We start from the raw sequence: 20,589 nt of genomic DNA, 5'->3' as shown, positions 1-20,589 counted from the left end.
GTTTTTCTTCCAATTAGTTTAATATTTTGGAGTTACAAAACCTAACAAGTGGCAGTTCTGTGGGTGAAAACACCTTGTTAATGAGAGAGGTTGGAAGAGAATGGCCAGACCATTCAAGCTGACAGGAAGGTGTACAGTAACTCAAATACCCTTGCAGTGGGGTGCAGAAGTGCATCTCTGAACACATAGTACATTGAAGTGGATGGGCTACAGCAGCAACATATGCTGGTGTACCTAATAAATGCGACTAATAAAGTGGTCACTAAGTGTATGTCATCAAAATTTGTTGTTTTGTGGCAGTAGTACAGTGCAAGGCATAAAAAATACTGTAAGTTACAACAAATTGTGCAAAAGAATAGTGAATTCACCATCCGAAAGTACATTATTGTCACGTTTTCTTTGCAAGAGCAATGACAAAAAACTTTAATTGACAAATAATTTTATTGTTATGCATGCAAATACATTCAAGTACTGCAAACTGTCCCATCAATCATCGTTCAAACACTGAAATTCATGATATTCAATTCTAGTGTACAGCCCAAGCCATTAGCTCTCAGTTCAGTGCTACGCAGACAAGGTTTTGTACACAGAATGCAACTTTTGCTATTCAGTATCACAAAACTAATCCATTACAGACCCAAATGGCCTAGCATTCAGATTCCATTCTATTCTTAAAACAAAAAGAGAGGGTAATGGATTACCAACAATTTGGAAGTCAAATTGAAATTAACAAATGGAATAGGATTTATTCCCTATTTAATTAACAGAGCATTTTTCTTAAAAATTATACATTTTAAATATAAGCCAAGTAGGTGTAGTAAAAATGACCATTAAATCCATCTTATTGATGGTGCCTCCTTTATACATGACGGATGTGTACCATCTTTAATTTCATTTACAATTCAATCGAACAATAGATTTGCAAAGAAAATGTCTAATACAGACGTAAAATATTCACACTTCAGCTCCACAATTGGTTGTACAATTGACAAAACAGGCCTCTTTTCCCAACTTCTCCAGCTAAGCATTTTTTTTCTAAAAAACTTAGTTTTGCAGCAAGAAAACTTTTTTTCATAACTTCCAGGGAAAAGAATATGCAAAACGGCATAAATGCAGACAGCAAACGCTGCAAGCTAACCACAATGCTTCAAGTGGCTGTACAGTGGGCACGTGTAGTACAAATAAGAACCATGTGTGTTGTATCACAACTACATTATAATGTACTTTATTTCTGCCCAGCTAAGGAACTGCATGCATTTCCATGCCTTTGATTAACCGAGGCCTTCAATGAATGAGCAGGTGACTAAATTCTTAAGTAATATTTCTTGGACCCACACAGCAGCAACTGCATAGGAGTGGATTCCATTGAAGTATTTTTGAAATAAAATCTAGTGCTGGTTGATCCTCAAATTATAATTTGCTCCTGTAGTTCACGTGCATTATTTGTTTAAAACAACAACCAATTTCCCCAAACCCCTCCAGCAGAACACAACCAAGCTTTGTTTTTATTAAAAAAACATATACAATTTTAAAATCAAAAGTACTAATTCATTTTATTCACCCTCAAGGTACAGTAGATGTTAATTGTAGTTTTGTAGCACAGAGGGTTATTTCCCTGAGGGCTGTAATCTTTTTAGAAATGCTAATCAGATAATCCTGGGCTCCTATTACATTTTGGTTTACATTCTAGCATTAGAACAACTAGTAACATGTGAGAAAACCTCAGGATTAGCACAAATTGAGAAGTGATCCAGGTGTTTAGTCTCTGATTTCAAACACTATTTGCCTTGTGGTGGCTGTGGTAATGGTGTATTGGAGAGGATAAGGTTGTTGGCGGGTGAACTCTCAAAAAGAATTGGCTAGTTACGGAGTTGGTTGCTGTGCTGGTGAAATTTTAACTTAACAGGACTAGTTTTCTACCATTAGAGGGATAAAAGCAGCAATTTCCAATTCATTCTCTGCCACCTAGGGGCAATAAATAAGTACTGCAGCAGGATCCAATGTACAATTTACTGTAAACTGTAAACCAAAGCTGGTTCATTTCTCCATGAAGACGTCCATCAACGTGATTTGGGCAGGGATAACAAAGCACATTTCAACCATGCCGATCCTTTAGTTTATCAGTGATTTGGAACTTGGCCCTTATTGCTCATTACCTAGACCTGTCTTCAGTCCTTTCAGCAAGAAAGCCTCACACAGAGTTAAATGTTACTATTCATGAAAAATAGATAGTTTGCTCAATTAGCCATTCATCTGTAGCAATAACAAACCAACTGTCATTTATATATAACATCCAAAAGCAATAATCAGTAAAGTGTCAACTCTGGTGATCACTGACTAGTTGAATGATGAAGACCTTCAAAGTCTGAGTTTACTAACATTGCAATTGGACAGCTAAATTAAAACTGGAAACTTTAGATGAAAGTACAACACATCACTTGAAAACATTTTTTTACATAAAATTTACATTAAATATTGTCCCTAAGCTACTTATGTTAATGACTGAGACCATCTGCTAAAGACATGGCGCATGTTTTGGCTCGCTCAGAATTTACAGTTAGGAGCAGCTTTGGTTGAGAATTCAGTGACTGCATTGGAGGAGAGTTTGTAAAATGGTTTACATTTGTTTTAGACTGCTTACTGTTGGCTATCATGCCAGCATCCAGATTTTAAAACTTTTGCTTGTCCTGACCGATGGGCTAAAACAAAACAAAAGCTGATACTTTAGACTAAAATAAGTGCATAGATCCCAATATCTAAGCTTCAGTATAGAATACCGAGCATGGAGGCCCACACAAAGATTCTAAATGGACAATATCACTCCTTCATTACAAAAACCTATATAAATCCTATTATAAATAGGAAGAGATTTCATGGTGCTGCCTAATGGAATCGTAACATCACGCAGCAATCTGTCTCATCATTCTTATGAAATAAAGTCAACCCTCAGGGAAGTGCACAAAACTGTTTTTAAAAATGGACACTTTGTTGTGGTATTGTGACAACTCAACTGACCAATAACATGATCTCGCAGAAGTTATTTCCCAGCAGAACACCTCCTTTGCAGCTACCTGGTGAAAAGCACGCTTGGTTTAAAACATCCCAGTATGATTTGCAGAACAATCAACTTCACAGAAGTCATCAACAATATAAAACCTCAATGTAAAATCAAAACAGTAAGTCAGAGAGAGAGAGAGAGAGAGAGAGAGAGAGAGAGAGAGAGAGAGAGAGAGAGAGAGAGAGAGAGTGAGAGAGAGAGAGAAAGAGAGAGGCTGGAGGGCACTTTTCAATCAGGCAAATAGCAAACCTGTGGGAAAGAACTTAGACAAAATGACTGATATTTTAAGCATAGGAATTACTAACACACACATACTATTTAATTTGCAATGATCTGATGCAGAACACACACATTTTAAAATCAACAAGATGAACAGACTAGAAAATCAATACAACTGTTTAAAACAAAAAGCCAAGATTAAACTTTGAATCATCTTTTCGCAACAAATGCTCCTGGTACTCCCTCCAAAAAGATGCTGGTTTTAGTAATGTAAACAAAGCCAATTTAAGTTCTTAATGAATTGGAACATAAATTTACAATGAGATTAGTTTGCTGAATGAATGAAGGAGAGCCAGAGAGCTTCGCTGCTTCACCTCAGTTTGTCAGAAGTGTGTATACAACATAAGTAAAAGTTAGGAAGTTAAAACAAACATAATGCCCTTAACTTCTTAAACCTCACAGCTGCATATTTTTGTAAACAATTTTAAAATACTTGCACTGTCAGTGCCCAGCTCTATAATAAATCGAACAGCCTCCCAGAATCCAGTGACTCAATGAAGTGGTAAGAGATAAATTATGGCCAAGATTAAACAAACTATCATGATTATTACAGATATCATATTCAAATGAAAATATTGCCATTTTTGACATTTACTTCTTTTGATCAAATTACAGATATTTGTTTTAACTGGATTGTGTGAGGCATGACTTTGGATTGCTTAAATTCTTTTTACAGTACTTTTAGACTCTGTAGCAACATATAATATTCATCCATTATAAAGCAAGTACACAAAAGCCATTAGAAGTTCTTAGATTAAATAGGGCAGAAAAGAGGCCAGTTGAACTGGTCTGTCATTCAGTGCAAACACCACACAATGCAGGAGTTCCAAAATACAGTTTTCACCCTGTTCTAAACACAGCAAATACAGTGGCGGGAAAACAAAATGATTTTCTGTAAAACAATTAAAAAATACAAATACAACAATGATCTATAGCAACATCATTATTGTACTTATGTAAACCGATTATAGACAAATTTAGCATTGGCAAACAAGCAGCTAACTCTGCTATGGATGGTCCCAAGCCCAGCTGTGATAGGAGGGCTTGGCATGGGACTAGCACTCCAACATGTAAAAAACCCAGAGTTACAGAAACGCCAACAGAAGCGCCAAAGACCTCATCCCTGGGATAGGAAGAATCTCCACCTAGAAGATGTATGAAGTCACGTGGTGAAAGCCACAAGTCTGTGGAAACCACTGGGCTGATCAAACTTCTAAGGAGGCCAGTCAAAGAACAGCTGGCAATGTGACCTTGAAGCTGATACCAAGATGGGCTACACCTGGGGACAACTTGAAAAACTGGCCCAGAACATAGGTCCCTGGCGAGCTGCTGTCAGCAGCCTATGCCCCAGTAAGGGCAATGGGCTTAAGAAGAATCAAGCAGCTTCAAGGTCATGACTGATATTACAGAGTATGTCAGTATCTGGGTAGTAATTACTGATGAATTCAATAATCAAAATCTCTAGGAATGAGGGTGAAGTTAATGACCTGGGAATTACTTGCAATCTTGTCTTTGGTGTGCTTTGGGTAGAAGGCAGAGATGGTGGTTCCATCACTCACCTTTTGGGATCTGTATCTGGTGCCTGTGCACCTTCCAACATTTAACATGGTTTATAGGGATATAAATCCTAATACTTCTTTTCCCAGTGTTGATGGATATTCTCCCATTCTACAAGCATCAAGAAATGCTTTTAAGTGTAAAATGACTGAATTCTTACTTTTATCGATTAGTGTGAATCATTAGGAAAAGGAGATGAAAGGATTTTTGCTACTAAACATGTGGCAGATGCTATAAAACTAAACCTGCTGGAAATAGATAGTTGGCATCAATGAAAAGAGTAAGGAGATAGCTCAGTGAACTAAGAAGTTCACTCTTTCTCTCTCATAGATGATAGTTGACTTGAGTTTTTCCAGCTTTAGCAGTTTAGTCATTAACCTGTGAGTAGCTGATGGCCAATCCGACCACGTCTCCAGCTTCATTCTAAGGCACAACTTGACTGTTCAAATAACGTGACAACAACATTTAGTTTCAGCTATATCATCCTAATTTTTAACAAATGTTTGAAGTTAAACACCTAAGAGACATTTCTGGGGTTAATCTTTTGTTGATGTTATATTTATTTATTTAGAGACACAGCATGGAACAGGCCCTTCCAGCACATCAAGCCGTGCTGCTTAGCAACCCACCTATTTATCCCTAGTCTAATCGCAGGACAATTTACAATGACCAATTAAGCTTCTAACCCCTAAGGAGATTGGAGCAGCCAGAGGAAACCCACACATTCAAACTCCTTACCAACGGTGCTGGAACTGAACTTGTGAACTCCAATGCCCCGAGCTGTAATAGGATCGCACTATCCGCAATACTACCATGGTGCCCCTCTGACAACAACACTGTCTCAGCTACACCAGCCCAATTAAGCTAAACACTTAAGAGACATTTCTCGGGTCAACCTTTTGTTAACATTATAACCCATGGAATTTGTTGGAAACTATATTTTGAAACTCTAATTATGCATTTTTAAAAAAAGGTGAAAAGTATCTCCCTTCCACCATTTTAACAAACAAATTTCTTATAAAAGTGCAACAATGCCATGAAACTAAGTCTTACTATAACAGCTCGAAAATACAGTTTTCCAAGCCATTACCTTCTTTCAATTTTGTGTGAATTGTACACAAAAAATATATAAATGAAAGAGAAAAGGAGGTAAAATCGTGGTTAGTTTTCACCAGGTGTGTTGCTGCAGTGCCCTGCTGATCAACAACTGAGCTGTGTATGTTCCACATTAGCCATTGTGAATAAGAATGGCTAGATTAATGCACTGGCTCACAACAGACTCATAAAAGGCTGCTTTAAAGCATTAATTCAAATGATGTCCAAATTCCAAGGCTCACTGGAATTTAAACTAGTGTCTGACTAATGTTAATTTTACTGTCAAAATGGTTAATGCAAGAGGGCTTTTATAGTATCAAAAAAAGTCCACAGGAATTTGATGCCCTCACATTATTCTTATAAAAAGCATAATATAATATATGCACACAGAAATGTGTAATACATTATATTATATAGAAAGCAAAACTAATTGCTTCTGTGTGTTGGTGTAAACACAGATTCCCTTCAGCTCCCGTTGGCTACAGCCTCGCCATTAGTTGTGACATTCATATCTTTTGCATCTTCTGTCAGCTTGACTGCAGATGTTTTCAGGGCCAAATTACTGATGTTGAAGGAAGAAGTCACAGCTGGGGAGGTGATGAAGCTGACCGAGGCTGTGATGGGCTGGTTAAAGCCAGATGTCATGGGCATCATTTTTTGTTCCTCTCTATCAGAAAAGAAAAAAAATGTTTTAAAAAAGCGAGTTAAAACTTATCTTGCATTTTTTTTCATCTTCCTTTCTAAAAAACATTCGCAAGGACACACAATGAAAAAGGACCTGCAGCCAGCCACCAGGCCCCTCAGTCTGCCCCACCATTCAGCTCTTCTGCATCAGTTCCCCATTATCCTCAATTCTTGGAGATTTCAAGTTTTTAAAAATTTCATTTAATTTTTTTTTAATTTTTGAGATACAGCGTGGAACAGCCCCTTCTGGCCTAATGAGCCGCACCGCCCAGCAACCCACCTATTTAACTACAGACTAATCACAGGACAATTTACAATGTCCAAACCTGCTAACAAATAAGTCTTTGGACTGTGGGAGGAAACCGGAACACCCACAAGAAACCCACATGGTCACGGTGAGAACGTACAAACTCCTTACAGATGGCGTCACAATTGAACTCTGGATTACAATGCCTCAAGCTGCAGTAACATCGTTCTAACTGCTATGTTACCATGGTGGTGCCCCATATATACAGTATCTATATTTATATTTATCTAGAATATTAATATTGATATATTTATATTATAAATATTTATCTATAATGGTCTTCCAGCATGTTTTGTGGATTGGTCTTAATCTATCCCCGTTTCCACTCCTACCCACTACACCTAGACTCATGTGTGTGGGAGTTAGTGGTACAGGGCCTTGTTTCCAAGGTTGCCTTCGTTTCTACCAGGTGATGGAGAAAATGTGAATTTAGTTTGGAGATCAGCAGTGAGTAGAAAGAGCATACTGCTGACTGCAAAATCCAGATCACAGTTTAGTTAATCAGAAGACAAGTGAAATCATTCCATGGTACAGTTTCATCGTTGTTGCATATTTTTCTAATCAGTTTTCAGACTTCTCCCATTCCACTTCAGATCAGCAAGATCTGGAAATCGAGACTTTAAGGGAATAAAACTGCACAAGTTGAAAAATGTCATAATCTCATGATTCTTACTTGATCGCAATCTGCTCTGCAATCCTGCGTCCCTGCTCCTCCTGCTCTTTACCTTGGTGTTTATGATGTATATTTTCGGATATTATGTCATCGGCCAGATCACCTTGAGAGCCAATAACCAGAACATCCTATATGAATAAACAGGAACAACGTTATTTAAAGCCTGGTATCAACTTTATCCAATGAATTTAACATACAAAATAAACTTTGCAGTAATCAAATATCAAAAAAGATTCCAGTCAAATCTATCTCACTATTGTTGTATCCAACCCCTTCACTAAGCTTGCAGGTACAACCTTTTTCAAAATAAAAACCACAAGGGTTAGTCATCTCCACCATCTGAGGCTTCAGAATATATACCTTCAAGCAGAACTTATTGACGAGGATGAAATACTGAGCCTTTAGGAGGCATTGGTGAAACAGTACTTGAGAGCAATTTTGGGCCCCTTTTCTAAAAGATGTGCTGACATTGGAGAGGGTCCAGAGGAGGATCACGAGAATGATTCTGGAAATGAAAGGGTTAATGTATGAGGAGCATTTGGTGGCTCTGGTGTTAGAAGAATGAGGCAGGGATCTCATTGAAGCCTACTGAGCATTGAAAGAACTAGACAGAGTGAACGTAAAGAGGATGTTTCCAATAGTGGGGGAGTCTAGGACCAGAGGGCACAACCTCAGGATACAAGAATACCTCTTTAGAACAGAGATGAGGAGGAATTTCTTTTGCCAGAGGGAGGTGAATCTGGGGAATTCATTGCCACAGCTGGCTGTGAAGGCCAAGTCATTGTTTATATTTAAAGCAGAGGTTAATAGATTCTTGATTAGTATGGGCACCTAAGGTTATAGGGAAAAGGCAGGAGTATAGGGTTGAGAGAGGGAAAACAAATCAGCCAGAATCGAATTCTGCTTCTATGTTTTATGGTCTTATGGACACAAGTACAACGACAAAATCCATTTGCAGAGGCTTTATTTGAGCATGTTAGAATTATGGTTCCTACAGGATTGAGCATCAAGCACTAAAAGATATCTGTTGTACAACTGGACACTTTATTTCACATATTACCTGCAACCTAGTCTGTTAAACATTAAAGCTCAAAACTCCTACAGCTATGAGTAAAAGGGATAAGGAGTCCGAGAGCCGAAAATCTAGATTAAAATCATGGGTAAATCCTGTATGATTCTCCCAAGAGGGACCTAGTTTCTAAGGTAAGGACATGTTTGGCACAGCTTTGTGGGCCGAAGGGCCTGTATTGTGCTGTAGGTTTTCTATCTTTCTACTAGCAGACAAGTCAACCCGAATTTGAAAGACAATTTTATTCTTGATGCTATACAAAACACAAAATTGTGGGACTTAATATGTATACAAAACATTAAAACTATTCTTCAGTCTTTGAAGCTGTTATTCATTTCATTTGTACCAACAGAGAACACATGCACTTCTGTCAAGATGCTATTCCAATGCAAGAGAGCAGAGCTAAGAAATACTTAACATTCTTTTTGCATTTCAGTGCAAAACTGATTAAACTGTATAGCTGGTATAATTCAATAAGATGCTTGCATGGGCATGTCTGTGGTTAGTTATGCCACAGAGCAATGCACTAGTTTTTAAACAGTAAACTTCTTTCAATAAGAGCTAAACACAGAAGACATTTTTGTAAACACATTCATTACCACTCACAGTCTCTTTCCAACAAAGCTTTGAATTGTGTCACTAATTTATCAGACAATGCACATCTTATAGTAATTTATGTTGTGAACGATACTTTGAATTCAGTGCCGCTACTGGAGTTGTTTCAGTAACCCTATACCCTCTGTTTAAAACAGTCCAATGCAGGATGCACCCTGCCTGATGCACCCTGCCTAATGCTCCTTTCCAGAGGTGGTTTTGTTTCTTTTCATTGTTATGTTTTAATATGTCAGTTGGAGGAAATGATAACATTAACACGATTAAACAGCAACAGTGATCAGAAAAATCTCTCATTCCTTCTTTTTGTTGAACTATTTTCCCTAAAGATGAAACAAAAGTCAAACCCCACTATTGGCTACAGCGCAGTTGACAACATCTAAGCTCCGACAGCTGTACATTCAAGTCTCATTTCAGTTTTAAGCATGAAGATACTTGACATATTTATGCAGTTTCAGATGATAATCCAGAGCTGAGGAGCCATTTGCCCTCAGGAGGGAATGGGTGGGAGGCTGGCCTTAAATATTTATTCTTTTGTCCGGCATCACCAAGAGATCACTATACTTTTTAATTAGGATGTGATGACATTTTATACAACCTGACAGCTAATTAAATTGCAATAGTGACCATACTTTAGAAGTACTTTACTTGTTGCAAGGCACTTCGTAATATCATAACAAATGCTCTGTATACAAATGCTCAGGTCTGTACCTCTATTCCTTCGTCTTGGTCAGCATCAGTATCCAAAGCGGAGAGCTCCAATTCTATATCTTGATCATCCGTAGAAACCTCTGTAAATTCCCTCTATTAGTAAGCAAATAAGTTTATGATTGCCTTCCTGTTACCAACAGGAGAACTGACTGCAAGTGCTTAAGTGTAGCAAGATGTTAAATAAACTTTTAAAAATAATGATTGTGTGTTAACATGCAGTTAAGTCACATGCATTCTGAGCCACTTTATGCAACAAAAGCCAGTAGACTGGTACAAAGATCATAAAAAAAAGGCACTCTATGGATCACCCTCATTTCAAAAAAAAAAGCAGCAGAAATTTCGCTTCAGATTTGCAGAGCCCTGGTCAAATTGCATCTGGACACTGAGCATAGGTCCTGGCAGTAAGAATATAAAGATAGTGAAATTGTCTTCAAATTATGAAGACATCCCTTAAACTTAAGAATACCACGTACAGGACCGTACACCACTACATCAGCAGTGGGTGATGGTACTAAAATGGAGGAGGATATTCACAACATGTTGCCAGGGTGGGGGAACTTTAATTATTGGGAAAGATTGGCTAGGCTGGGATTTTTTTCTTTGGAATAAAGAAGGCTAATGGGAAAATTAAATGAATAACGAGGCAAAGCAACCAGTGAGTTGAATAACTAGAACTGGTAGATAAATTAGAGGGAAGATAAGGATCTTTTTGATTTTGCTGAAAGAGTTGTGAGGGTCAGTCAGTTATTCAACAGAGGCAAAACCACCAATACATTAAAGTTACCCGAATAAGCATTTAAATGCCATGACTACTATGACTACCTTGATAAGAAAATTGTATATATTTTCCTGTAAATGCCTGCAAGAAAATGAATCTCAAGCTAGTACATGGTGACATATGCATACTCGGATAATAAGTTTACTTTGACTTTAACAAATCTGCACTCAGAGCTTGGATGTGGAAAAAGCCTAAATAGCGTAGACATGATGGTTGAGTGGCTGCTTGCTATGCCACGAATTTCAATAACCACCCGTACTCCCTAAGATTTACATATCAAAGATAGTCAGAATGATAAACAGATTTGAGGGGGATACTTCTTCCCATGATAAATAAAACGGAAGTAGCGATAAGGTGAAATCAAAGCATGGATATTTAAAGTCAGATCAGATGCAGTAAAGGAAAGGTGGAAGAAAATAAAGGCAATTTGATTGGCATTCATTAATAGTGATTACATTAAATATGTATTGAGCCTGTTATAATTAGGCTTCTATTCTGAGGAAGTTTAAATGCAGAACAAATTGAATGAGAGCAAGAGCTAGATCCAGTGACCATAATATGATACGTTTTTATCTGCAAATTGAGAGGGATAAGGGCAGATCAGAAGTGTCAGTATTGCAGTTGAACGAAGGAGACTATGGAGCCATGACGGAGGAGCTGGCCAAAGTTGACTGGTCGGATATCCTAGCAGAAAAGACAGCGGAACAGCAATGGCAGGTATTCTTGGGAATAATGCACAAGGTGCAAAATCAGTTCATCCCCCGGAGAAGGAAGGGTTCAAAGGGGGGAAAGTGGCCACAGTGGTTGACAAAGGAAGTCAAAGATAACATAGCATTAAAAAAGAAGTATAACAGAGCTAAGGTGAGTGGGAAGATGGATGATTGGGCAATTTTTAAGGAGCAACAGAACTTAACTAAAAAGGCAATACGGGGAGAAAAAATGAGGTATGAACGCAAGCTAGCTAGGAATATAAAGGAGGATAGCAAAAGTTTTTTTAGGTATGTGAAGAGAAGGAAGATAGTTAAGAACAATGTTGGGCCCTTGAAGAATGAATTGGGAGAAATTGTTATGGGAAACAGAGAAATGGCAGACGAATTTTAAGTACTTTGGATCTGTCTTCACTAGGGAAGACACAAGCAATCTCCCAGATGTATGGATGGGCCAAGGACATAGGGTAAAAGAGGAACCGAAACAGATTGACATTAGGAAGGAAACGGTGATGAGTAGACTGATGGGACTGAAGGCTAACAAATCCCCAGGTTCAGATGGTCTGCATCCTAGGGTACTAAAGGAGGTGGCTCTGGAAATTGCGGATGCATTGGCGATCATTTTCCAATGTTCCTTAGATTCAGGATCAGTTCCTGAGGATTGGTGAATGGCTAATGTTATACCACTTTTTAAGAAAGGAGGGAGGGAGAAAACAGAGAACTATCGCCCCGTCAGCCTAACATCAGTAGTGGGGAAGATGCTAGAGTCCATTATTAAAGATGAAATAGCGGCATATCTTGATAGCAGTGATAAGATTGGGCCGAGCCAGCATGGATTTACCAAGGGCAAATCATGCTTGACTAATCTATTGGAGTTTTTCGAGGATGTAACCAGGAAGATAGACGCGGGAGATCCAGTGGATGTGGCATACCTTGACTTTCAGAAGGCATTTGATAAGGTACCACATAGGAGATTGGTAGGTAAAATCAGAGCTCATGGCATTGGGGGGAGGATATTGACATGGATAGAAAATTGGTTGGCAGATAGAAAGCAAAGGGTAGCAATGGGTGTTTCTCGGAATGGCAGGTGGTGACTAGTGGGGTGCCACAGGGCTCGGTATTGGGACTACAGCTGTTTACTATTTACATCAATGATTTAGAGGAAGGCATTGTGAATAACATCAGCAAGTTTGCTGATGGTACTAAGTTGGGTGGCAGTGTGACATGTGATGAGGATGTTACGAGAATTCAAGGTGACTTGGATAGGCTGGATGAGTGGGCAGAAACTTGGCAGATGGCGTTTAATGTGAACAAGTGTGAGGTTATTCACTTTGAGAGCAAGAACAGGAAGGCAGATTATTATCTGAACGGTGTGGAGTTAGGTAAGGGAGAAATACAAAGAGATCTAGGAGTACTTGTTCATCAGTCTCTGAAGGTGAATGAGCAAGTGCAGCAGGCAGTGAAGAAGGCTAATGGAATGTTGGCCTTTATTACAAAGGGAATTGAGTACAAGAGCAAGGAAATCCTTTTGCATTTGTACAGGGCCCTGGTGAGACCACACCTGGAGTATTGTGTGCAGTTTTGGTCTCCAGGGTTAAGAAAGGACATCCTGGCGGTGGAGGAGGTGCAGCATAGGTTCACTAGGTTAATTCCTGGGATGTCCGGACTGTCCTACGCAGAGGGGTTAGAGAGACTGGGCTTGTACACACTGGAATTAAGGAGGTTGAGGGGGGGATCTGATTGAGACATATAAGATTATTAAGAGATTGGACAAGATAGAGGCAGGAAATATGTTCCAGATGCTGGGAGAGTCCAGTACCAGAGGGTATGGTTTAAGAATAAGGGGTAGGTCATTTAGGACAGAGTTGAGGAAGAACTTCTTCTCCCAGAGAGTTGTGGAGGTGTGGAACGTGCTGCCTCAGAAGGCAGTGGAGGCCAATTCTCTGGATGCTTTCAAGAAGGAGCTAGATAGGTATCTTATGGACAGGGGAATCAAGGGTTATGGGGACAAGGCAGGAACCGGGTATTGATAGTAGATGATCAGCCATGATCTCAGAATGGCGGTGCAGGCTCGAAGGGCCGAATGGTCTACTTCAGCACCTATTGTCTATTGTCTATCTTGTATTTATAAAAGTAATGACAAGAGAGGAACAAAATTGGCTAATAACTGAAGTGATTCATAAATTATTGGGTAATTCTTCTTTTCCACAATTTGCTTGGTCTGTTTGCACATTAGCAATGATGTGCATCATTCACACATCTATCAGTTTTTGAGTAATTTTTGAGGAAACACTTATGGTGACTGCTATGTTACAGCAAGTCAGGAATTATTAAAAACAGAACTGCACCAAGAACTTGTGAATGATAGGCAGGATGTTGGGGCTGAGAGGAAAATTGGATCAGCCATGATGGAATGGCAGAGCAGACTTGATGGGCCAAATGGCTTCATTCTGCTCCTACATCTTCTGGACTAATTACACTTTTTAACTAATGTATTTATATGTTATTGTGCATGTACTAGGAAACAGACCAAATAATATTCAGCAATTAAAATTAATTCAGAAAATCTCCAAAAGTAAAGGATACATAATGCATATCTGTATATTACCATATTCTACCTTGAGATTAATTTTCTTGCTGACATTTACAGGAGTAAAAGAAATACGATAGAATTTTACAAAAATCTATAGGTAGACTGATAAACACCAATGTACAAAAGAAGATAAACTGTATAATAAAAATAAAACTGAGAATATGAGTCGTAAAGAGTCGTTGGGAGTGAGCTTGTAGGTTGAGAATCAGATCAAGTAGTGATGATTGAAGTAATCTACACTGGTTCAAGAGTCTGATGGTTGTAGGGTAGCAATTGTTCCTGAATTTAGTGCTGTGGAATCCAAGGTTTCTGTACCTCCTGCCTGATGGTAGTGATTAGCATGGTGTGGATGGTGGGGGTCTTTGACCATGGGTGCCGCCTTCTTGTGGCAGTGCTCCATATAAATATAATAGCATAACTACAAGGGCAAATTCTTTCTCAGCAATTAGCTCACTACAAGGAAGTGTTTAAATATGAAATAATCCTAAAACCAGTAAGGTTTCCAGAATCTAACTGTAGAAGTAATTTCATGGGGAAGAACTTAAAGATGTGAATTTCAAGATTTTGGTTATTGCTCCCTTACCTGTTGTAGTTCAATATTTAATTGATCTCCACCATTAGGAAGTTGCCTAGGGGCAGATATGTCCATCAATCTGTCCCTGTAAAGTTAATATGAAAGGTTAACCAAAGTCTTCAATTATATTAAGTAGCTGCCAATACAGCATATACTGAAGGAACAATGAGTTAAAGAGCATAACACAGATTTCAACATAAGATTCCGGGGAATCTCCTAATAAAAATGAGAAGTTTTGCAAAAATCCCATGATCTTCCTAATATCATGGAGTTCTCACACAACTCCTTCTAACAAGTGAATGAGAATTATGGAGAAAAGGTGGTCTGCCCAACTTTCTGATGAAAGACTATTTGAAGGAATCCTAAAAAGTCATAAGTTTGTCATACTTTTGTATTAATGAATTTGAATCTTCACTGGGGGATAGAATGATAAAGTTAAATTATAGCAAGTAATAAAATGAAAAGATTGTAGAAAATATTTGATATAAAAATTGTCTATGTGAGAAATAAAATAAGACATTTTTAAAAATTGCATGGCATGTTAACCTTTTGAGGCATGCAGATTCTTATTAGATATGCATATTTATAAACTATCCTTCATTTGTGAAAAAGACAAAATTGCATGGACAAGTTATTGTGCATGTATTTGAAAGGAATGAAGTTAACGAAGGTAGTGTGGCTTAGATCAGAGAAGTAGTTTTTCACTTAAGGGTACTCCTGTGTGCACCAAACTCCCTGGTTCTCTAACGCAGGGCAAATCAACCCACCCTCCAAATGAAAACAGAATTAGGCAACTCCAAAAATAATCAATTTAAAAATAAGCTCCAGTTTCATGATTTATTGAACAAATATCATTTTTGAGAAAGTATGGCAACTTTATAATGATTTGTACAAATTTACCATCAGATGTGATCCTCCATAATTTCCAAAGAAGTCATCCAAATTTATGTGGGTGGAAGAGAGAAAAGAGAAAAGGGAAAATCCCCAATTACTGCTTTCCATTTTGAAAGGACTGTTAATTCAGTGTTTCTTGACAAAGAGCTCACCATTATTCCGGCTAGTATGCACAGTTCCCTCATTTGTATACATTGGATGTTTTGTATGGAAAAGTATTACCATAATATTTTGCAGGTTCTTCTGTGTTTCATGAAATATGACCATTTTGTTTTACAGTAAGATTTTGAAAAAATGAAGTTATTTATTTTATTTGGAGATACAGCATGGAACAGGCCCTTCTGGCCCTTCAAACCACACCACACAGCAACGCATCAATTTAACCCTAGCCTAATCACGGGACAAATTACAATGACCAATTATCCTACTGGTCAGTACATCTTTGGACTGTGGGAGGAACCAGACTACCCAGAGGAAACTCTCTCTCTCACACATACACACACACACACACACACACACACACACAGAATGCCAGAACTGAACTCTGACAACCCGAGATGTAATAGAGTTGCGGAGGATAACAATTTTGTATATTAAGAATAAAGAAGTGACAGTCACCAAATTTTGTTTTTTCTTTGAAAAAACACTACCAAAAAAAACCTCTTTCTATATATTTTTCCAGCAAGGTCATTATATATGAAATAGCTTCTGTATTCACAAGCCTAATGCAAACCAATGAAGATTTGGGGGACAAAGCAAGCAGAAATGTTTAATGGTAAGTACATTTCAAGGTACCTGTTTAGGTATTGACCGGTGGTTGAATTCGATCCATATGAAAGAGAATGGGAAGTCCAACTACTAGAATCGGCATGACTCACATGTGGACTATAGTCTGCGGAAAAGATTCAGTTTATTTATTTAGAGATACAGCACAGAGTAGGCCCTTTCTGTTCTTCAAGCATTGCCACCCAAGCAACCCCTGATTCAACACGAGCCTAATCACAGGACAATTTATAATGACCAATCAAACCACCAACTGGTATTTGTTTGGACTATGGAAGGAAACTGGAGGACCCAGAAAAAAATGCACGCATATCATGGTGAGATTGTACAGACTCTTTACAGATGATGTTGGAATTGAGCTCTGAACTCTCACATCCCAAGCTATCATAGCTTCATGATGCGCAAACACAAGGAAATCTGCAGATGCTGGAAATTCAAACAACACACACAAAATGCTGGTGGAATGCAGCAGGCCAGGCAGCATCTGTAGGAAGAGGTACAGTCGACGTTTTGGGCCGAGACCCTTCGTCAGGACTAACTGAAGGAAGAGCTAGTAAGAGATTTGAAAGTGGGAGGGGGAGGGAGAGATCCAAAATGATAGGAGAAGACAGGAGGGGGAGGGATGGAGCTTAGAGCTGGAAAGTTGATTGGCAAAAGGGACACAGAGCTGGAGAAGGGAGAGGATCATGGGACGGGAGGCCTGGGGAGAAAGCAAGGGGGAGGGGAGCACCAGAGGAAGATGGAGAGCAGGCAAGGAGTTATTGTGAGAGGGACAGACAGAGAAAAAAAGGAGGAAAAATAATAAATAAATAACTAAATAAATGAACGAATGAATGAATGATGGAATAAGGAGGGGCATTAACGGAAGTTAGAAAAATCAATGTACATGCCATCAGATTGGAGGCTACCCAGACGGAATATAAGGTGTTGTTCCTCCAACCTGAGTGTGGCTTCATCTTGACAGTAGAGGAGGCCGTGGATAGACATATCAGAATGGGAATGGGACATGGAATTAAAATGTGTGGCCACTGGGAGATCCTGCTTTCTCTGGCCGACAGAGCGTAGGTGTTCAGAAAACCAGTTAACTAAAGCCACAATACAGGTACCATGCAGTTTAGAAACACGTATAAACTATACAAATAATACAATCATCTTTACATATTCATTGTTATCACCAAAGCTGACCCAAATGAAAGTTTACACTGACAACTTATCAAATACAGTCACAGGATTCCAGTTAATCGGGCTGTCAGTTTACCGGGGCAGCTACTTATTTGGGACAACACTTAAAGAGCAAAAATTAATTGAGAACATTTTTGGAACACTATGCCGCTGAATTAGGACAGGAGACTGTTGTTGAACAGTTTCTAACTAGCACCAGTTGCATGCACTTGCGTGGCCATTAGACACACCATGCTTACAGTGAATAATCTTTAAAATTTGTCAGTTGCGTGTATTATGTTCAAAAAACAGTGGCTTTTGTCATTGATAGTTGGCAAGAAATAAGAAAATTTAGAACTGTTTTGCTCACTGCAGTTTAAGCATTCAGGCTTGGAGATGCCAGGAACAGCTGGGACTGAAAATTAAATGATTTCATTACTTCAACAAGTTAAGAATTACGAAGAATTTGAAAGTATCTACAATCATCTTGCAGGTTACGATGAGAATAAAAATTTGGAGGATGGGATCGTGGAAAGCACTGTATGAAGGCAGTCCATTATCTGCATTGGGTGTCTGTGCTAATTTTGTTTATTCACCATCAAAAGAACATGGCATTATACATGAATTGGTCCATCAATAACTATTAGGAACCAATACACAGTTTTATAGTACTTTAAATTCCTCAGTGTTATCATTTCAGAGTACCTGTATTGGTAATGTTCTAATTTGTTCTGTATTTCATTTAAATACATAATTTGTTACACAGTTAAACAGCAGTTTTGTGTTATTAATACTTTTTTAACTATTTCCATGGAACTTCGTCTAATTGGGGCAGACACTCAATTGGGCCAAAATGTACCAGTCCCGATGTGTCCTAATTAACAGGAAACCACAGTGCACCTGATTGCCTAAATAATACATAACAGTTAAGGCAATTACTAACCTGTTACACTAATTGGTTTTGTAGCACTTCCTTGGGAAGCTGTAGCCTGGACTGGGTCTGTGTTGTTATAACCAGTGCGGGCAGACCGAGATATCGCACCCCATTTAGAGATGATCGGTCCGTCACCAAATGGAATTATGGGATCTTCATCTTTTCCCTTTCTCTGAGGGCCAAACAAATTTAAACTTCGTTTCACATTAAGGTCCTAAAAACAGCCAAGAATGATGCGAAAAATAAAATGTTGAAAGTATCCAGTTTAAAAAAGTTGAACAAGAAGTCTATGATGAATAACCTCATTCAAGATGTAACTTCTGGTGTATACAGTAATCAGATTTTAAAAAATTTATTTACTTATTTAGCGATACAACATGAAACAGGCCCTTCTGGCTCAATGAGCCTCACCGCCTAGCAACCACCGACTTAAACCAAGCCTATTCACCGTACAATTTACAATAACCAATTAACCTACTAACCAGTATGTCTTTGGACTGTGGGAGGAAACCAGAACACCCAGAAGAAATTCACCAACTCTTGGGAAGAATGTACAAACTTCTTACAGACGGCGCTGGAATTGAACTCTGAATTCCAATGCTCTGAACTGTAATAGTTAAATCTTGTTATTGTACAGAAACCTGGTACCCTGAGGTATCAGGCTGGGGACCTAAAGTCTCTTCCAGCAGAGCTCCAATGCCGTATTTAATTTTGCTGACGACACATCTATTGTTGGCTGAATCAAAGGTGGTGATGAATTGGCATATAGGAGGGAGATTGACAACCTGACTGATTAGTGACGTAACAACAACCCCTCTCTCAATGTCAGCAAGACCAAGGGGCTGATTATTGACTTCAGGACGATGAAACCAGAAGTCCACAAGCCAGTCTTCAAAGGTGATTAGAGGTGGAAAGGATCAGCAACTTTGAATTCCTCAATGTATAACTTCAGAGGACTTGTCCTGGGCCGAGCACATATGTGCAACTATGAAGAAAGCACAGCAGAAGTTTGCAAAGATTCAGCATGAATTAAGAGGAATAGATAGAGTGGATAGCCAGCACCTCTTCCCCAGGGCACCACTGCTCAATACCAGAGGACATGGCTTTAAGGTAAGGGGTGGGAAGTTCAAGGGGGATATTAGAGGAAGGTTTTTTGCTCAGAGAGTGGTTGGTGCGTGGATTGTACTGCCTGAGTCAGTGGTGGAGGCAGATACACTAGTGAAATTTAAGAGACTACTGGACAGGTATTATGGAGGAATTTAAGGTGGGGGTGGGTTATATGGAAGGCAGGGTTTGAGGGTCGTCACAACATTGTGGGCCGAAGGCCCTGTAATGTGCTGTACTATTCTATGTCCTATGACATCTAAAACTTTGACAAACTTCTATAAATGTGTGGTGGAGAGTATATTGCCTGGTGACTGTCTTGGACGTTTCTTTTGTGATCGCAAGACCCTGTTGGACATTGATTGCCACAGGCCTGCTTCCCCTGCTTCCCTTGTTTAGTCGGGAGACAGGCGGCGATGCAGCAATGTAGCCTCGGTTATAGCTAGGTCTAGGCCTCAGTCCTTGGGTTTGTGTTGTCACATGGTGTCCAGTCTCAGTTGGGAGTGGCCTCTCCCAGTGCTGCCTTCCAGTGTTGAATCGGTGGAAGCACAGGCTGGACTGCCAGGAACCATCAATTTGCGGGACTTGTTACTCAAGGTCGGACTAAAAAGTTGCTTCCTTACGTGACTATGTTCTTTTTCTATTTCCTTTCTTGTTGTTTTGGCCCCAGAGGAACGCTGTCTCAATCAGCTGTATCCATGTATGGGTTGAATGACAATTAAACTGGATTTGATTTGCATCACAGCCTGGTATGACAACACCAATATCCTTAAATTGAAAATCCTACAAAAAGCAGTGAATACAGCCCAGTCCATTATGGGGAAAGCCCTCCCCACCATTGAGCACATCTACCCAGAGCACTGTTACAGGAAAGGAGCAACCATCATCGGGGACCCCCCAACACCTAGGTTATGCCCTCTTCTTGATGCTGGCATCAGGAAGAGGGTACAGGAGCCTCAGAAGTCTCATCACCAGGTTCAGCAACAGTTATTACCCCTCAACCATCAGGGTCTTAA

At 39.1% G+C, this 20,589-nt stretch overlaps 1 protein-coding gene across 9 annotated transcripts in view; it reads right to left on the bottom strand.

Annotated features, from left to right (window-relative positions):
• Positions 1-326: 326 nt before the first annotated feature.
• Positions 327-20,589, bottom strand: part of rc3h2 (ring finger and CCCH-type domains 2) — a 113,583-nt gene continuing 93,320 nt past the window's right edge. For 7 of the 9 annotated variants that reach the window (XM_063073331.1, XM_063073329.1, XM_063073330.1 and 4 more), the window contains 6 exons: positions 18,479-18,683; positions 16,387-16,483; positions 14,707-14,782; positions 10,046-10,138; positions 7,654-7,781; positions 328-6,656 (listed from right to left, as the gene is read on the bottom strand). In XM_063073331.1, coding sequence (XP_062929401.1) covers positions 6,455-6,656; positions 7,654-7,781; positions 10,046-10,138; positions 14,707-14,782; positions 16,387-16,483; positions 18,479-18,683 — 801 coding nt within the window. In that variant the 3' untranslated portion in view covers positions 328-6,454. Of the gene's footprint in view, positions 6,657-7,653; positions 7,782-10,045; positions 10,139-14,706; positions 14,783-16,386; positions 16,484-18,478; positions 18,684-20,589 lie in introns of all 9 variants that reach the window. The other 2 variants (XM_063073338.1, XM_063073337.1) reach the window with 2 other exon arrangements.

Source organism: Mobula hypostoma, chromosome 21 (assembly GCF_963921235.1).
Source record: "Mobula hypostoma chromosome 21, sMobHyp1.1, whole genome shotgun sequence".
NCBI lineage: Eukaryota > Metazoa > Chordata > Chondrichthyes > Myliobatiformes > Myliobatidae > Mobula > Mobula hypostoma.
The sequence above is the reverse complement of the archived record's forward strand: the minus strand, read 5'-3'. Positions and strand labels throughout refer to the sequence as shown.